Below are 19,824 nucleotides of genomic sequence, written 5' to 3' on the forward strand. Positions count from 1 at the left end.
TTATTGTGCCTTGCAGTGATAAAGCACATATTGTATTGTTATACAACAAAACTGGCAATTGTTTGCTGCAATTAGTGAATTGTTTATTTGTAATGTACAATGTCAACAAAAGGAGATCTAATTTTACCTTTTAATGCTTTGTATATTGTAGCCATAGTTTCAGAGTTTAAATTGGCAGTTGTTTTTTCTTGTAATGATGTCCTCTTCACATAATTAAAAATGGATAACTGGTGAAGAATTATCTGACGATAACAATATGCATGAAGAATAATTGGATATTAAATCAATTTAAATACTACTGTATTTATTGATAATTAATTAATTATAATGGTTACAAAGATACAGAAATGCTTCATTTTTCTTCTTTCCTAATATTCTTCAGCTTGACCACGACCTCAAACATGCTCATGAACTTCGCCAAGCTGCGTTCAAGCTGTATGCCTCCCTTGGAGCGAATGACGAAGACATCCGGAAGAAGGTGAGTCTGGGAGAGGGGCGTCCCCCGGTCCTGGCAACCAACAGGCAGGGAGTGACGTCAACCTGAGAACAAGGTGAAGAGAATTAACAGTGACTTTACGAAAGAGCGTAATCAGATCTGAAGAATGAATGGGATTGAAACTCATTTGTCTAGAGAAATGAGTTGTGACGTATTCATGTTGGATTGAGAAGTACTGTTGTTTCCTGTGTTGAATCTGCACTGGATCCTTAAGTTACATTCTTTGCATGAGTTCGTAACAATAGTAACAAAATAAGCACTGTGAAGTGTAGTGTATAGTACTGACTCACATAATACAGTAGTACTGTAATGCCAGTTATATAAATGCTTGCCTACCTACTTGCTGCAAACCGGAAGTACTCAGCTTCTGTTTCTGTATCACTTTTAATTTGTGGCCTGCTGATGTGTTCATTTGTGTTGCTGATGTGCAAGTTTAATTGTAAATAAAGCTTTGTGCAATGACATTGCTGGTAGCTTGTTTTCTGAATCCACAGTTAAGCAAAACATTGTTTTCAGGTAACTTGAATAACTGCATTTAAAATATAGTTGAAATTTTAATCCGCACACAGCGATATGATAAGCCACCAAAATGGGATTTTGCCTTTAGCTTATATTAAATAAAAGAGGACTGTGTTGTGTATGCAGCGTACCCATCTAAATAGAGAGCCACCAATGCTGAAAAATATCCATTCTTCGATATTGCTCTGGCAATATGACTGAAGTCTGAAAGGTTTTAGTGTCCTTTTCCTTTAACAATGTGGCATTATCAGTTTTATGTATTTTCTGTGCTTTTCATGAGCAAAATTTTCAAAATTAACAAAGCAATGCCATGGACTTTGAAAAGAATTTATTCACAGTTTCCTCAAATAATTGTCACCTCTAACTTGGTGCGGGGTCTGATATTTTACTAATTATTAAAATCATCTCTTAGTTTCGTTTTAAGTTTCAGGTTTAAAATATGAGAAATGGCATTTTGACCTTTTGTTTGTTTGGAAATTGAAACTCTGCAATCAGTTTCTAACAAAACTGAGTTGGCTACAGGAATGAAACACTAGAATGACCAAAATGTAGGTAAATCAGAATCTGATCCTGAATATGTACAGATCTGACATTGTATGCTTGCAGTAACCCAATGTGGCATTCTGTGGGTCTGCAATTTTTTTTTATGGTTAATGTTTGTTACACAGTAATATATGGTTATTGGTCAGGACACCTGAAATGCCTCATTTCACTTTAATTATGTGGCTTTCAGGGTGATCACATGCTTAAAGTGCAGTTCTAGCGCCACTGGACCGAACGTTGAGGATGCTAATGTTAATTGAAAGTGATAGGTGGGAGGAAGTGCACAAGAAAAATCCCTTTTTTACAAAAAACAAGATTAAAACACATTGATCTCACTTCAGTGGCATTCGCACAGTTGTAGTGAAATCAGCTTTTGTGGGGCTGGTTAAGTACATTATATTGCAATCATTTTTTTGTGAAATTGGTGCAAAAATGTTCAAGTTAATTTAATCCAAGTTGTAAAAGTAAAACATAGAAGAGGTTGTTTGATTCATTGTACTTGTGCTGTTTCTGGTTCTTCAGGTCTTTCTCTCTTCCTGCACTGAATAAAATTATAAACAATATAAACTAATGATATAATTTGAATCATCTTATTAATTTTTGTAAGATTAATTACTTCACACTTCTTTGTATTAATTTTTAAAATATTTATTCATGGGATATGAGCATCGCTAAAAAGGCAAGCATTTGTTGACCATTCCTAATGGATTCCCATCTTTTGAGAAGGTAGTGGTGAGACATTTTAAACTACTTCTACACTAGGTATACCCACAGTGCTGTTGGGGAGGAAGTTCAAAGTTTTTGACCCAGTTACAGTAAAGAAACAAAGTTATAGTTCCAAGTCAGGGTGATTGCAGGTGGTATAAAAACGGAAAGTACTGAAGGAACTCAACAGGTTTGGCAGCATCTGTGGAAAGGGAAACAGAGTTAACGTTTCGAGTCCAATATGGCTCCTCTTCGGAATTGGTGCACATGGTGGTGTTCCTATGCAACTGCTGCCCTTGTCCTTCTAGATGGTAGAGGTTGCAAGTTTGGAAGATGCTGTTGGAAGACCCTTGACGAGTCGCTACAGTGCATCTTGAACATGGAGCATGTTCCTGCTGCTGTGTCCTAGTGGTGGCAGACTGATTATTTAAGGTAGCTAGGCTGCTGATTAAGTGGGTTTCTTTGTCCTTGATGGTGTCAAGCTTCTTTAGAGTTGTTGGAGCTGCACTCATCCAGGCCAGTGGAGAAAATCCCACCCATGTTCCTGACTTCCATCTTGTAAATGATGGACTTGTGAAGTTGAGGTGAGTTATATTTGCCCTTTTCATCAGTCTTTGCCCTCTTTATTTGTTACTATTCTCACTGTACGTTTGAGATTTTTGTCATCCGCAAACATTGAAACTGTGCTTTGAAAGGATGCTTAATCCCGGTCGTTAATGAATATTAATAACAGCAGAGATCCCAATATCAACACTTGAAAGTCACTACTGCCGGCACATTCTTCCTATCTGAGAAAATAACTGTTCACCATTACTCTCGGTTTCTGTCTTTTAGCCAATTTTGTATCCACACTATGCCTTTGATCCCTCAAACTTCTGCTAAGTCTATTATGTGCACTTTATCAAATCCGTTTGGTAGTTTAATTACACATTTATGGCATGACTGTCATCAAAGAACACAGTTGAGTTAAACAAATAGCTATAAATCCACTCTGGTTGTCAGTGATTAACCCATATTTTTCTAAGTGTCAAGTAGTTTTGGCCTGGAATAGTATTTCTCTGTTTCGTCGTCGCCAATAGATGACCAACTGGCTTGGTTGATAATGGTTGGATTCCTCTTTTGCTCTGTCCCTTGTTTCAACAAGTATGTAATATGTGAAGGTTACCTGTCCTCTGACACTTCTCCCATTTTCATAAAGCATTGGAAGATTGTGGCCAGAACCACTGCATTTTCTCTTTCAACAAATGTAGGATGTGTCACTTTGGAACCAGGTGACTTTTGTAATTTGAATACTGTTAATATTTATATCCTTATCTATACTTTATTCTATGTAATTTCTCTACCATATCTTGCTGTGATATTAACAGCATTTCTTTAATAAACAAAGCCAAAAGATCTGTTAGTATTTCTGCTATGCCCTCTGCCTCTGCAGGAAGATCTTTTTCATTCATAATCAATCTCCCTTGCTTTTGACTATCCTACTTGTTTCTGTATATTTTTAAAATATATTTGCATGTTCTTTTATGTTACTTGCTAATCGATTCTCAAGCCTAGACTTTGTCTCCTGTTTTCTTTCTCACCTCTTCCTTGTACATTTTGTGGTCTACTTGGTTCTCTACTGAATTATTCAGGTGAAATTTATGATTGCCCTTCTCTTATTTTGATTTTGGCTCGATATCTATAGTAATCCAGGGCTCTAGCTTTGAATTGCTGCCTTTCTCCACCATTGCAGGAATGTGTCTAATCTGTACCTAAACTGTCTACTCTTTGAATGTCCCCATTGTAGTTTATTGTTTTAGTCATTAATCCTTCATTCCAATCCATCTGTTCTAGATCTCTCTTCAAATGATTGAAATTACTCTTCCTTCAGTTTGGTATTTTTATGCCTGATTTTTTTTTTCACCTTTTCTTTAGACACAGCATTGTTTCTCCCTATCTACTGTATCAAACACACCATAATTTTGAACCCCTCCTATGAAATCTCCCTTTAAACACTCCTTTTTTGAGAAAATCACTCCCACAGTCTCTAGTTTTTTCACATAACTGAAGACCCAGTATCATTATGGTGAATCTCTGTGTCAGTTTCAAGGCATTTGACATTCTTTCTAATGTGCATTGAAACTTGACCAATGATTTAGGAATATTTTTGGATAAGCTTTTTTGAGATATAATTTATGCTGGCCCGATTTACAAATTTGACTTTATCTGTTATTATCCCAGGATAAAAATGATGTGAATTTGGTCACATTGTATGCAAGTACTTTCAATGCAAATGCACTCCAATAGTGTTCATATGCTGTCCTGTCACAGAGCTTAATACAGTTTTATAAGCAATAAAAATTAGGGATTTGCATATAAAGATACACAGTACCCTGTTCCCATATAACTTCTGAGGATGTTCATCAAAACAGGCCCTTTTAATGTGCTTCAGTGGCATGTAATTCTTTTAAGGAATTGTTTTCACTTATTAGTGGCTGCTGATTCTCTCTTGTTCTATGTGTGTATTGTTCATTAACAACTGCATACTGACCACTATGGTTTATGTTAACGTGTCTTTTATTATGGTTGGGCAGGGAATAAGACTATCCTACGTACATTATATTAATGTAACAGAAGACCAACAATTAAATTGCATTTGCATATGGGCACTTGTTTGGATCTGACCTTGTATCAGCATAGCTGAGGACTAAATTGATTCAAAATTCACTCATTACCCTTAACTGTTTTATCTTGAATCATTCATTATTCATTTGTAGGCAGTAGGCAGGTGTTCCACTGCTTACTCTATTGACTGGGAAACTGAGTTGTAGTCTCGTGTTGTTTTATTTCTCAAGTCCACTTCCCTCAATGTAAAATTTAATTAGAATTTAAAACATAACCCTTTTCTGCATTCACATACTTGCATTGTGCAGTTTGCTGTCTAATTAGAAAGCTCCACTTTACTAATTGTCAGTGATTGTGGCTCTCTCAGTCTTGCTTTCCAAACATTGAGCATTATCTGTAAAGGCCATTGAAGGTATAATTATTTCAAATGGTATGCATAAAATTTCTCAACGTAACAAACAATTGGAATTCATATTAAATCTGCAAATTATGAAACTAAGTCATTTAACATATGCAATATATTTACTATTCAGAATAAGTTGCATTAAGTAGAATCATTTAATAGGGTATGTATACAACATAGGCAGAACCTTGGAAACAAGACTGTGCCCACTATGAGAAATTTTGTATTTTCAAATACCTGAAAAGATGCTCCCTAATACACTCCATATTCTAACATGTGCCTTTATGCTTCAGGATTTCTGCTGTCTGCTACCCAGGACCTGTGCAGTTATATTGCTCTAAAATGAAGTCTGTCCTTTGATTTTTGAATATGTTTGTTCATGAATCATGAATGTGGTGCATCTCACGTCTGTAATTTATGCATAACTATCAATTGCATTATTTGATACAATCAACCCATGGCAGGTTGGGGCTATAATTTGAGAATATTAAAAGAATGAATTGTGATATTCAGTGCCCAGAATTTTAACCTACTGAAATAAGGCTTGGAGTAAAGCTGGCCATAAATTTTCGCTGCTCCAAATGATTTGTTTCCACATCTTATTAATTTTAACGGATGAGTTATAGGATCCTTTTACCTTGGGCCTATTCTGCATTGCTGCCAACATTTATAAACATATTTTTGATTCATCTTCACAGTGAGAAAATAATTAGATGTTATTTTCCAGGACATAGTTCAGATACTTTCTGCATGAAGTCATCTCCTACAGCATGAGTTGTTTAAATTCTTCCCACACTATGTTCAATATATTTTGTAATATTTAAATCAGATTCTAGGCCAGTAACTGACATCGTGTAATGTCTGAATTAAATCAATTGCACTAACTTGTAAAGACATATTTTTTAACTTGCTAGGGAAAACTTGCCGTGGTCTGACATTTTTGTTTGCACTCGGCCTTTCCTGCCCACTCCAAAGCTGTTTCCTGGTTTTGAAATAAGGTTTAGGTGTTTTTAATTAATTCCCAATTCGTCCTGTGTTCTGTCGTATTATCATAGTAATTACTTTTATTTCTTCAAAATAAATAGTTAATTCAATTTTTTTATTGTGCTGCGACTTAAAAAAAAAAATCCCATTGCATACTGTCTCACATTCAGGCTTTTGGATTTCTTTTGTGTTTGTAAGGACAGCTGTAGGGAGCCTGTGAACAGCTCAGAGTTTGTCTGTCGTGTGGCTTATTATGTACATAATGGTAGCAATTGAAAATCTTTGTGACTGTTTTATTCATTATTTTGTTTATTTGTGTGAACTTTCCTCTTCTGGTAATTTTATGATTTCTTAAAAACATCAGTGATATTCTACCCATCTCATTTGTTACCACAGCTGCTCAGGATAATCATTGTTCACCAGTGTGATTCTCCTTAATTGATGCTTTTGCAAAAAGCAATTTCAATTCAACTTTTAATTTCAAATGTTTTACGTTTTTGGAATGGCAAGTAGGAAATTAAACTTGGTACCTGAAGAGAAATATACACGTAAAATATAATAGACTTTTTTGAAGTTGTGGTTAAGGCATATTGTTGGAATAGTGTAATTGAAGCTGTACACTGTACCTACCAATGCTGCACATGGTGGGACACATCGTGCTAAATACTGCCTGAAGTAAAAGAGTGTTTGTTTCATTCTTCAGCACCGACATTCCTCATCTTTCAGTACAAAAAGGTTCCTTACAAAATTAGAATACTCACCATCAGTGGCTCATTTCAAAACAAGTAAAGAATTCAGAGGACTTGGAATGCCTTTTTGTCTTTAATGTTGATACCCTGGTTTGGCAAACCTGACATGGAGTTTGTGAATGCAGCACGTGTGAATTGACAAGGTTGCTAATGTTCAATTAATAATTGCATGTCAAGTCATTTCCTAGCTTCGTTTTCAGAATCACATTTTCTCATTGCTACTCCCTGTGTTCAATATCAATCATGGTGGCAAGTGGTTAGCAATGCTGCCTAACAGCATCAGGGGCCCAGCCTTAGCTGACTGGCTGTGTGGAATTTGCATGTTCTCCCTGTGTCTGCATGAGTTTCCTCTGGGTGCTCCAGTTTCCTCCCAGAGTCCATAGATGTGCAGGTTAGGTGGATTGGGCATGCTGATTTGCCCATAGTATTCAAGGATGTGCAGAGTAGGTGGATTAGTCGCGGTAGATATGGGGTTACTGGAATAGAGTAGGATACTGTTCGATGCAAACTTAATGGTCCGAATAGATTTTATACGCACTTTAAGAATTCTGTGATTCAATGCTATGATTCTATTCAAAGCAACAGAACAACACAAACGTGCATAGCAAGATTGATGCCCTATCTATAAGTAATTTAGGTAGAATTCTGATTTTAATTGCTGTTTAATTAGTAATTTGTTAAAGCTGTAGTGCAAAACAATTGCCAGTATTTAAAATGCTGCTGATCATTGTTAGCGTTTTAAATGTTTAAAATGCAGTCCTCCGTAATCTGTTTTACTCTACTGGGATCTAAACAACTGCTGTAAAGTTACACTGTAAACTTAAGGGACAAGTACCTTCAGAACACAGTAGATTGGGCATATTATAGTAGATTTAATTATTTATTTTGGTTCTTAATAACATAAAGGTATGAACAACAAATGATTTATTAAAGCTACAGATTTCATTTTTTTTTTTATTAAATATTTTTGGGAATTTTTAAATGATCTGAAGGGCAATTGAAAACTGGTGTTCAAATTATTTTCTGAGCAACCCGAAGGTTAGGTAACAACTTTCAGCTTCCTATATGCATTTGGGCTCACCATTTTACAATGAATCAACAACTGATTGTAAAACGACATTACATTCCATTCAGTGGCTGTCGTTATTACACAGATTATAGGAAAGTTCTTTTTGCCAAATAGACTTTCTGATTTGCTTTTTAATGAAGCTTTAAGATTATTCATGCTTTAGATTACAACATAACAGTAAAGACATGTTATGGGCCATTTAGATTTAAAAATGAAATCTATAAAGCATAATGTATGACATCAAACACTAATAAACTGGTTATTGAGCTCCATGTAAGCAGGGTTATTTAACTATTGATTATAATGATTCACAATTTAGGATTATTTTCAATAAAGTTGTTAAAGTATTCATGATCCATAAATGTCATAATATGTTACACAAATAAAATGCATGTAGCAGATGTATCTTTTCTCTTGAAGCATCTGTAAAGGGACAGGAAATGTGCGACTTTGCTGTTGGTATTGCAATACAATATTCATAATCTCCTTTACTTTTCAGTCACCTCTATCTACATGTTACTAATGGTTCCTAATATTAAAAATAATTGAAGGGTTTTGTGCATGATTAAATTATTACAAAGCATTGTCACCAACCTACATATCTGTTTTTCTTTTAATATCAGTAGTTTTATTAACAGGTCCTGATCAAAATTAGTTGCGTTAGATTGGCTGTGTAGAGGAGAATGACTGATGTGCAAGTTGGTAGTTGGATTAATCATTCACCTCCCTGAACATTTTTAATAACAGCATTATAGCCAAAAGCCCTGAATGGCATTAATAGACATTGCTTAAAAATATATGTGAAATGTTTGGGTTAGATTCTCTTTAAGTAGTTGATCATTTCAGTGATTTGTCGATGATGGTAATCAAATCTCAAGGCTAGTTAAAACTATGTAAAAAGTCATTGAATTAATGATTACTATAATGTGCATGCATTTTTAGGCACAGTAATTAGACATGGTAACATTACAATGGTCCACTGTGTGCTAGCCATTCTATTATGTTAATTCAACAGCTTTTACAATGAATAAAATAGAATGGCAAATTCAGAGTGGACCATTGTAATGTAGCATTCCATGTCTAATTGCTTATTGATTAGTAGGAATATGATAGTAATGCCTTATTAATCTGAAGGTTGCAACTTCGGCTGATTTGCTCATTTAGCAGCAGTTCCATCAGTAAATCAGAAGTTTGAAAGTTACAGCTCTGTCCTTAGGTTTGAGTTCATATACTAAGATGACACCTGAATATAGAGTGCTTGATGGTGGTGACTTTTTTTGGGTGAGATGTTAAGCTAAGATCGGAAAAGTTCGGCAGGTCTGGCAGCATCGGTGAAGAGAAATCAGAGATAATGTTTCGGGTCCTGTGACCCTTCCTCAGAACCTGATTTCTGAGAAGGGTCACCAGACCCAAAACATTAACTCTGATTTCTCTTCACAGATGCTGTCAGACCTGCTGAGCTTTTCCAGCAACTTCTGTTTTTGTTTCATGGTGTCTGCAGTTGTTTCAGTTTTTATTTTGTTAAGGTAAGATGCCTGTTTCTGTGGATGTTAAAGCTGACTTTCCATTATTCAAAAAAAGCAGAATTGTATCAGTTTTCAGTGCATGTTTCCTTAGTTAATGCTACAAAACAACTTACATCTGTTCCGTGTATTTGATTGCGAGCAGAGTGACTTTTGTGTTTGCCAACATAGCAATAACTGCACTACACAGTAATGCATTCTGTGATGTGATTAAGTACAATGTAAAAACAAGTTGTGTTATTGGGAGCAGAAGGATTTAGCCAAAATGTAGTGTGTAGTATCTAGTAACCCTGGTTATGCAAGTGATGCATATCAGCATAGAAATAACTCTACTCCAATTTTAGTTTTATTAATTTTGGTTTCCTGCAACTATGGTCTCGGTATGAGGCCATTTCACTTTGCATCAGTGCTAAAATTATAGAACAAAGTGAGATGGGATACTTCCTGATTGGGAACAAATCAGAGTGAAATTCCTTGAAGGAAACGTTCTACTGGTTTTAGGAATGGCTTTGACTGCTATAGTCTACCGTAGTTGCTAAAAGGCTGCATAGTAAAAGTGTAGTCTAAGGAAGGCAAAATTTTAATTTTCAATGAATCTAACCTATAGCTTTGGCTATTGTGCTTAACGAACAAATCTTAGTTACACAAGCATTCCAGTTTAAGCAGTGGGGATTGTAAATCCTGTCCCACTGCAAAAAGCTTTCAGAGAGGTTTTAAAATAATATGCACTCATAATGGACTTTCATTTAAAGAAATGTAATCTGTGCATGTTAAATCAGATGCACCCTCCTAAAGTTGCTTACTGGCTCATTTTGCCACTAAGCACGAAATATTTGGATATAGGTTACTATTGTCTCCATCCATCTGTTTCTCTCTGCCCCTCTCTCCACTCCTCCTCCACCAAGAAGACCAACTTATTTTGTTGAGGTTGACTTGAAGAAGCAGAGACTTATTGCCACTTTCCTTGGCTGGAAAATAGGGAAGATAGTGTAATGTTTATATGATCTACCGGTCTTTCAACAGTATTCTCATACTATTATCGCCATCAGTCTTCAGCCTTAAATATTTTGAGCTTGGGGTTTAATCTGAACCGATTGACTAAATCGTAACTGTTGATTCCAACTACAGTTCAGAGCTACACAAGACAGTGATGACTGGGAAGGAACCTTGTCATAACTACAGCTTGGTACATTGGTGTGATTGTTCCTATGACTCCACAATGCCACAAAATAAGTAACTAAATATGAATGTGGCAATTTTTTAAAAAAAAAAGCTATCCTCAGTCAAGAGGGTCTTTAGAACGGAAGATTTATAAAGAATTAAGGATGCAAATTGAAATGGTATTTGTTTCATTTTCTAACATAAATTTGAATTTCACAGTTAATAAAGATGCACAATTCCAGGAGCAAATGTTTTCGGGGTATAAGTTTTCAAAACTGACTCTGTACCCCAATGTGGATGTTTTGTTTATAGGTATCAATTTTCAGTAGGTGATGCTAGTTGAGTTGAGACTAGTTACCTAATAATGGTTGTTTGAAAGTTACACTTTAATAATTTGCAAGAGTTTCATGGTCAAGTAAGCTGATTTAATGTGATAACTTATAACTTTGAATACGTATTACATACAGTGCTAAAATAAAGTCATGAAGAACATTTTTGAAAAGAACTTTTTGAGAACAGAGGCGAAATTGCTTTGCTAAAATGCTGATTTTTCCCTCCACAATTAAAAAGGTTGTGCCAATTGAATAATAGAGGTGCAGTAATGTCTCATCAGTGATTGTGCTGTAGTTATTTTACTTCTTCTGCATGTACCAATTTATGAACAAGATTTTGATTTGATACAATGTACCCTATGATGATCAGTTTTAAAGTTAAGTCCATTCAATCCAGGACGAAGCTAGAAAATTTTCAGTAGTCTGAAGATTTTTAATCAATACACATGGTGTGACCTAAAATTGAAGTTATGAAATAACTATATCAGGATGCATCTTCGTATACTTCATTTTTAATTTTAAAATTGCTTGCATGTGGAGTGATAATTTAGGAAAAAAAATCAGTGTGAAAGAGGACATTATTGTCTTTGGGATTCCTTAAAGGGTACAGGAACTGAGTGGTTATGTTACTGGGCTAGCGATGCTAAGACCATGAGGCTGAATGCCATGATGGTAAAAAGTAACACTAATTGGTTGCTGGACTAGCACCCTGAAAACAAAATGATGGTGGAAACTGCCAGGTTGTTATAAAAGCCCAGTGGAACATTCATGCCCTTCAGAAAGGGGCTTCTTTCTCTACCTGACCTACGTTGAACTCCAGTCCTACACTGCATTGTTGTCTCTAAATGTTTTCGAGGGCCAATACGTACTGCTCCATCACTGTTGCCCTGTTTTCCAACAAGTAAATAGAAACTGTTATATCTTGATTTGCAGTTTGTATGGAGGGGTTGAAACTGAATGAAAGAAAGGCATTTTAGGGAGATTGCTTTTGAAAGCTGGTAAGCCAGTTATTTCCATGAGAAAGTGGGAGTCTTGTGAGGCTGACACTTGATGCAAATATCTCAGTTTCTCAGGTGAAAGTCTGCCTTGGAAATGGTATCCTTGATTGGTTGGCTGCACGTTGCCAAATTAAATGCCTGAGTACATTTTTTTTTTCTTGAAGACTAGTGCATTTTAAGAAGTATTGCACAAGGACAGGGCTATTGTAAAGCCTGATTTTAAAGGATTAATTTCAGTGATCACCTGGGACTTGAGACTGAGTGTTGCCTTCACAACCGCAGCTAGAATTTTAATGTAGTAAAACGTTACAAGATGTTTCACAGGCGAATTGTCAAAAAAATAAATTGCCATTGAGCATATGGAGAAACATAATGAAAGGTGCGGTTTCAGACCAGATGTTTAGAGAGGATGAAAATTTTAGGGAGGGAATCTTGAGCCTCAGGTTGAAACCAGCTGAAAGTGAGAGTTTGGGAAAAGAAACCAGAATTGAAGGAGGGGAGAGGTGTGGGAGCATTGCAGGGAGGGGCAAGAGCAAAGTCATTGAGAGATTTAACCATAAGGTTGAGACTTTTAAGCATTGCTGGACTAGTAAAAGGAACATAAATGATGCATGAACAGAATTTGCTATAAATTAGGATACAGCCTATAGCTCAAGTTTATAGATGGTGGTGGTGATTGGCTAGATAGGAAAACATTGTAATTGTTGACTCTGGAGGAAACATACATATGGATGAGGATTTCCATAGTTTATGATCTGAGGCAGAATCGAATAATATGAAGATGGAAATCGGCACTTTGAAATAGGGTTTATGTTCCTATTGTGGAAGCTCAATCATTGAACAGGTTCAAGACAGAAATCAATAGATTTCTGCAGATTAATTATATTGAAGATTGGGGAGATGGTGTGGGAAAGTGATGTTGAGCTGGATGATCAGCCATAATCTAATTGAATGATAGAGCAGACTTGATGAGCTGAATGATCTACTCCTGTTCGTATGTTCCTTCCAGTGTTTGTGGTAGGAGTCAAAGCCTGTAGTTTCTGTTTCTGAATATTTTTTTGAGCGTAATTTCTGCTCATCCAGCATTGAATATTAGACAAACAGAATGACAAATCAGAGACAATAGAGAGTTTGAGAAGTGGTAATGTTGATAAGGGATGGCTGGGTTGTGAATTAGGAGAGGATTGAAGATAGATTATGGCGCAACCCAGAGGTAACAGCATAGAATTGTTTGAACAACTATTTCAGAAGGTAATGTGACAAATATGTGTGGAATTTGGTGAAGGCAGCTGGATAATGGAGAAGAGAAGTTGGATGAAGGCAGTGTGGTAACTGTATCAAAGGCTGCAGACAGGTCAAGGAGGATGGAAAGCAATAATGCATGACAATTACAGTCACAGGACGTCGGTTTTGATTTTGATGGAAGCTATTTCAGTGCTGTGGCCAGGATGAAAATCTAATTTGAGAGGTTTAATCAAAGACTGGAAGAAAAGATTTTATAAGCCTTTTATATGTCTACAAATTGACCAAGATCGATTTCCACTTTACTTCATCCATGTTTATTTCCATGTATGAAGTAAGGAAGTACAGAAAGAGGTCAATCCAACAACTTATTTTTGTTTTGTTTCATCTTTTGACTAGAGATATTGATAAGGAGAAACCAAAGTAACCAAATCTAAGAAATATCTGTTCACAATTTGTCACTTAGTAGTCAATTTTTAATCATCATTTGGGGGCGGCACGGTGGCTCAGTGGTTAACATTGCAGCCTCACAGTGCCAGGGACCCGGGTTCGATTCCAGCCTCGGGCGACTGTCTGTGCGGAGTTTGCACATTCTCCCTGTGTCTGCGTGGGTTTCCTCCCACAGTCCAAAGATGTGCAGGCTAGGTGGATTGGCCATGCTAAATTGCCCGTAGTTGTTCAGGGGTATGTAGGTTATAGGGGGATGGGTCTGGATGGGATGCTCCAAGGGTCGGTGTGGACTTGTTGGGCCGAAGGGCCTGTTTCCACACTGTAGGGATTCTATGTGAAAAAATCACTTTTAAAAGATTATAAAAACTTAATCCTTTACTGTTTTGAAAGGGTTTAGAATACAGACAGTGCCAATCAAGATGATACGTTTGATGATCTCTATTTCTTAGATTGGCTGAGTTACCAAACCCAAGAGATGATCACTGCATGGGACTTTCTGACAAGACCAGTTCATTTCAGGAACGATTGTTGCATGGGTGGCTTTTTATTTGCTTGTAAACTTTATTACTCTGTTGAGATTTCTTTTGTGGATGATAAAATGTAGAGTCATGGTGTTGGGTAATAGAAAATGGAAACCAACTTGACCCCAATTTGTGACTAATAGGTTAATATAGATTGCTTATCTTCTATTCTTTCAAACTTGTATGTTTTGACTGCAACATTTATTGTATCTTGATGTTGTAATGAGTGTGTTGAGAAATTGCTATGTTTGTGAAAGCTGTTTGAATATTTTGTATGCTTTTTATTAAGACCCAAATAAAATAATACACCTTGTAAATTGCAAAGACTTGATTTAATTACGTTTCAGTGAATTTGTGAAGTAGCAAACCCTGTTGATTGCTTATGCTACTGTTTGTTATCTTTTTGTTATAGATTATTGAGACTGAAAATATGATGGATCGAATTGTGACTGGCTTAGCTGAGTCTAGTATCAAGGTGCGGTTAGCTGCTGTCAGGTATGGACTCCTGATCTTTCCTGTCTGAAATACAATTTGATAAATCCTAAAATAAAAGTAGTGACTCATGTTGTATTGGCTCAGCAGACGTTGAATATTTAATCATCTTATTAAGTACTGCCATAGCACTTTACAAAGAAAATATAGAATGAAAGAGAACAACTGGCTAGGTTATGATTAGCTATGAACTTGAAGTTTATGTATGTATTTTGAAGAATTAGAGTGTTCTTTAACCACTTCTTTTGATAAAATTCTACTGCACCATAATGCTTATGCATTGTCAATTTCAAATTATTAGTTACGTTGCAGATAAAAAGTAGATTCTAGTTTTGCGAAAGAATGACCATATTAAAGAACTAATTATAATAAAAGTTGGTCTGATCATTTTCTGGTTATGCTTTCAACTTCTCAAGTGCCTGGAGGGCAACTTCATGGTTGAAATGTAATTTTTTCCAGAAATTAAATCCAGCCAACCTATTGATCTGGGACTAATTGAATTAGTAAATTATTCCAAAATGCATTTTAATGAGTATAACTAGTTAGGCGAATTCCAATTTGATATTGATTTTTGTGTTATGCGCAGCCATGTAAAATTATATCCTTGGAGTGTGGCTTGATTTTGTCCACAAGATTGTTTTGAGTTGTAGTCTTGGACATGGTCTTTGAAAGTATGAGGTCATGCGTTTTGGTGGCAAGAATCAAAAGTCAAGACTATTATTTAAGTGGAGAGAGATTCCAAAAAGTGCAGTGCAGGGGGACCTGGGTGTTCTTGTACATGAAACGCAAAAATCTAGCATGCAGGTACACCAAGTAATTAAGAAGGCAATGGAATTTTGGCCTTTATTGTTAGGGAGTTGGGAGTTTAAAACAGGAAGTCTTGTCATAACTGTGTAGGCTGTTAGTGAGGTCACACCTGGCGTACTGTGTACAGTTTTGCTCCCCGAATTTTAAAAAAAGCGAATACTGGCACTGAGACAACAAGGTGCAGGGCTGGATGAACACAGCAGGCCAAGCAGCATCATAGGAGCAGAGAGGCTGACGTTTCGGGCCTAGACCCTTCATCAGAAAAGGGGGAGTGGAAGGGGGTTTTGAAATAAATAGGGAGAGAGTGGGAGGCGGATAGAAGAGGGATAGAGGAGAGGATAGGTGGAGAGGAAACAAACAGGTCGAAGAGGCGGGGATGGGGCCAGTAAAGGTGAGTGTAGGTAGGGAGTTAGGAAGGGGATAGGTCAGTCCAGGGAGGACGGACAGGTCAAGGGGGCGGGATGAGGTTGGTCGGTAGGAGATGGAGGTGCGGCTTGGGGTGGGAGGAGGGGATAGGTGGGAGGAAGAACAGGTTAGGGAGGCAGGGACGAGTTGGACTGGTTTTGGGATGCGGTGGGGGGAGGGGAGATTTTGAAACTTGTGAAATCCACATTGATACCATTGGGTTGCAGGGTTCCCAAGCGGAATATGAGTTGCTGTTCCTGCAACCTTCGGGTGGCATCGTTGTGGCACTGCAGGAGGCCCAGGATGGACATGTCGTCTGAGGAATGGGAGGGGGAGTTGAAATGGTTCGCGACTGGGAGGTGCAGTTGTTTGTTGCGAACCGAGCGTAAGTGTTCTGCAAAGCGGTCCCCGAGTCTCCGCTTGGTTTCCCCGATGTAGAGGAAGCCACACCGGGTACAGCGGATGCAGTATACCACATTAGCAGATGTGCAGGTGAACATCTGCTTGATGTGGAAAGTCTTCTTGGGGCCTGGGATGGGGGTGAGGGAGGAGGTATGGGGGCAGGTGTAGCACTTCCTGCGGTTGCAGGGAAAAGTGCCGGGTGTGGTGGAGCTGGAGGGGAGTGTGGAGCGGACAAGGGAGTCACGGAGAGAGTTGTCCCTCCGGAAAGCAGATAAAGGTGGGGAGGGAAAGATGTCTTTGGTGGTGGGGTCGGATTGCAGATGGCGGAAGTGTCGGAGGATGATGCGTTGGATCCGGAGGTTGGTGGGGTGGTACGTGAGGACGAGGGGGATTCTTTTTTGGTTTTTATTGCGTGGACGGGGTGTGAGGGATGAGGTGCGGGAGATGTGGGAGACACGGTTGAGGGCGTTCTCGACCACCGAGGAGGGGAAGTTACGGTCCTTGAAAAACGAGGACAACTGAGATGTACGGGAGTGGAATGCCTCATCCTGGGAGCAGATGCGGCGGAGGCGAAGGAATTGGGAATAGGGGATAGCATTTTTGCAGGAAGGTGGGTGGGAGGAGGAGTATTCTAGGTAGCTGTGGGAGTCGGTGGGCTTGAAATGAATATCGGTTTCGAGGTGGTTGCCCGATATGGAGACAGAGAGGTCCAGGAAGGGGAGAGAGGTGTTAGAGATGGTCCAGGTAAATTTAAGGTTGGGGTGGAAGGTGTTAGTGAAGTGTATGAACTGTTCGAGCTCCTCGTGGGAGCACGAGGCGGCACCGATACAGTCATCAATGTAACGGAGGAAGAGGTGGGGTTTAGGGCCGGTGTAGGTACGGAAGAGGGATTGTTCCACGTAACCTACAAAGAGGCAGGCGTAGCTTGGGCCCATGCGGGTACCCATGGCTACCCCCTTTGTCTGTAGGAAGTGGGAGGAATTGAAAGAGAAGTTGTTGAGTGTGAGGACGAGTTCGGCTAAGCGGATGAGGGTGTCAGTGGAGGGGGACTGGTCGGGCCTGCGGGACAGGAAGAAGCGGAGGGCCTTAAGGCCATCTGCATGGGGAATGCAGGTGTAGAGGGACTGGACGTCCATGGTAAAGATGAGGTGTTGGGGACCGGGGAATTGGAAGTTCTGGAGGAGGTGGAGGGCGTGGGTGGTGTCAAGGACATAGGTAGGGAGTTCCTGGACCAAGGGGGAGAAAATGGAGTCTAGATAGTTGGAGATCAGTTCGGTGGGGCAGGAGCAGGCGGAGACAATGGGTCGACCAGGGCATTCAGGTTTGTGGATTTTGGGAAGGAGATAGAAGCGGGCAGTGCGAGGTTGGGGAACGATGAGGTTGGAGGCCGTGGGTGGGAGGTCACCTGAGGTGATGAGGTTGTGGATGGTTTGCGAGATGATGGTTTGGTGCTCAGGGGTGGGGTCATGATCAAGGGGGCGGTAGGAGGAGGTGTCGGAGAGTTGGCGTCCGGCCTCGGCGATGTAGAGGTCAGTGCGCCATACTACAACTGCACCTCCCTTGTCCGCGGGTTTTATGGTGAGGTTGGGATTGGAGCGGAGGGAGCGGAGGGCTGCACGTTCTGCGGGGGAGAGGTTGGAGTGGGTGAGAGGGGTGGAGAGGTTGAGGCGATTGATGTCTCGACGGCAGTTGGAGATGAAGAGGTCGAGGGAGGGTAGGAGGCCTTGGGGTGGTGTCCAGGAGGAGGGGGTGTGTTGGAAGCGGGAGAAGGGGTCAGTAGAGGGAGGGTTAGGTTCACGGTTAAAGAAGTAAGCGTGGAGGCGGAGGCGGCGGAAAAACTGCTCTATGTCCAAGCGTGAGCGGTATTCGTTGATCTGTGGGTGGAGGGGGACAAAGGTGAGCCCTTTACTGAGGACTGACCGTTCGTCCTCAGTAAGGGGTAGGTCTGGGGGGATGGTGAAGACTCGGCAGGGCTGGGTGCTGCTGTCTCCACTGGTGGCCGTTCAGAAGAGATTCAGGACGTGATCGCTGGGATGAAGGGGTTGGTTTAACAAGAACACTAAACAGGTTAGGTTTTTTTTATTAGAGTTTAGAAGATTGAAAGATGATTTTATTGAAAAATACAAGATTCTGAAGAGGTTGAGAGGATAGATGTTGAAAAGAGGTTGACATGAGTGGAGGAATCTCAAACCAGGGGACATAGTTACAGAATAAGGGGACACTCATTTAAAATTGAGATGCAAAGGAATTCCTACTCCAGAGGGCAGTGAACATCTTGAATTCTCTATCCCAGAGAGTAGTGGAGGCTAGATTACTGAAAATATTTAAAGAGAAGATTTTTGAAATATTAGGGAGTTGATAACTAGCTGAGCAGGCACAAAAGAATAGTTGAGGCTTGGGGGCAGATCAGTCTTGGGGGAGATGATCTCGTTGAATGGTGGTAGGCTTGAATTTCCTGTATTCTTTTGATAAATGACAGATTTACTAAACAAGTCCTTGGTTAAGGGACTGATCTGAGATGGCAGAGATTCGTCCCAGGCATAGAATACTGATTTATGAGAAAAGACAAAAAAAATTCAGCTGTTCAACCTGAGGTGGGACTAGTTTCGTTTGGAATTATCTTTGGTAAGCACTAGTTGGACCAAAGGTTCTGCTTTTTGGGCTGTATGACTCGAAGACTTAGAATGAGGCGATTGGGAGGAGACTTCTTGAGTTAAGCCAGCATAGTAATTGTAAAGAAATAGTAAATTCTCAAGTTGCATTTTGATAGTAACATGAGACAAATAATTAATGAAAGACAGATTTTATACTGATGTTGGTTTACTTAAGAAAATTTTTACTACTGTAATAGCGATTTTGTTGATAGTTGGACTGAACAGCCTCCTTCATTTTTCTTGTAATCTGCTTAAAACGCAGTTGGATGGCTTGATTTTTGGCACTAATCCTTTAGAATTTATCTTTTCAATAGGCAATCTTAGTTTTGAATGCAAGAACAGATGTGACATTGATGTAGGCCATTCAACCCATCATCTCTGTTAACTCTAGTGATTCTCTTTAGTCCCATCTAGCTGCCTTTTCTTTGTTTCTCTTGAGACATACTTTGAGTATATTGGTTGACTTCATCATAGGACAATAAGGAAAAATCATTCCTGGATTTGCTTTCAACTGGAGTTCTAGTAATGTGTTCTTTTGTTGTAGATTTCCCATAAATTTGTCTTCATTATCTGACTAAGGTGTTTCAAATAATCACTAACTCCTCATCTATTAAGTAAAATCCCAATGTCTACTAAATTTCTCATCATAACGTTTTTTGTTAACCTCCCAGGTATTTTCCTGGTGAATTGTTGTTGGGTTTTGTCTCACTGACAAGCTGTATAATTGAAGTAATACATATTTCTATTTGTGTTCTTTATTGCTTC

The 19,824-nt window shown here is 38.8% G+C and overlaps 1 protein-coding gene across 5 annotated transcripts in view; it reads left to right on the top strand.

Moving 5' to 3' along the window:
• armc8 (armadillo repeat containing 8) overlaps positions 1-19,824 on the top strand; it is a 103,036-nt gene that overhangs the window by 41,848 nt on the left and 41,364 nt on the right. For all 5 annotated transcript variants that reach the window (XM_048598676.1, XM_048598674.1, XM_048598675.1 and 2 more), the window contains 2 exons: positions 383-478; positions 14,712-14,794. In XM_048598676.1, coding sequence (XP_048454633.1) covers positions 383-478; positions 14,712-14,794 — 179 coding nt within the window. The remainder of the gene's footprint in view (positions 1-382; positions 479-14,711; positions 14,795-19,824) is intronic.

Source organism: Rhincodon typus, chromosome 7 (genome assembly GCF_021869965.1).
Source record: "Rhincodon typus isolate 14 chromosome 7, sRhiTyp1.1, whole genome shotgun sequence".
Taxonomy (NCBI): Eukaryota; Metazoa; Chordata; class Chondrichthyes; order Orectolobiformes; family Rhincodontidae; genus Rhincodon; species Rhincodon typus.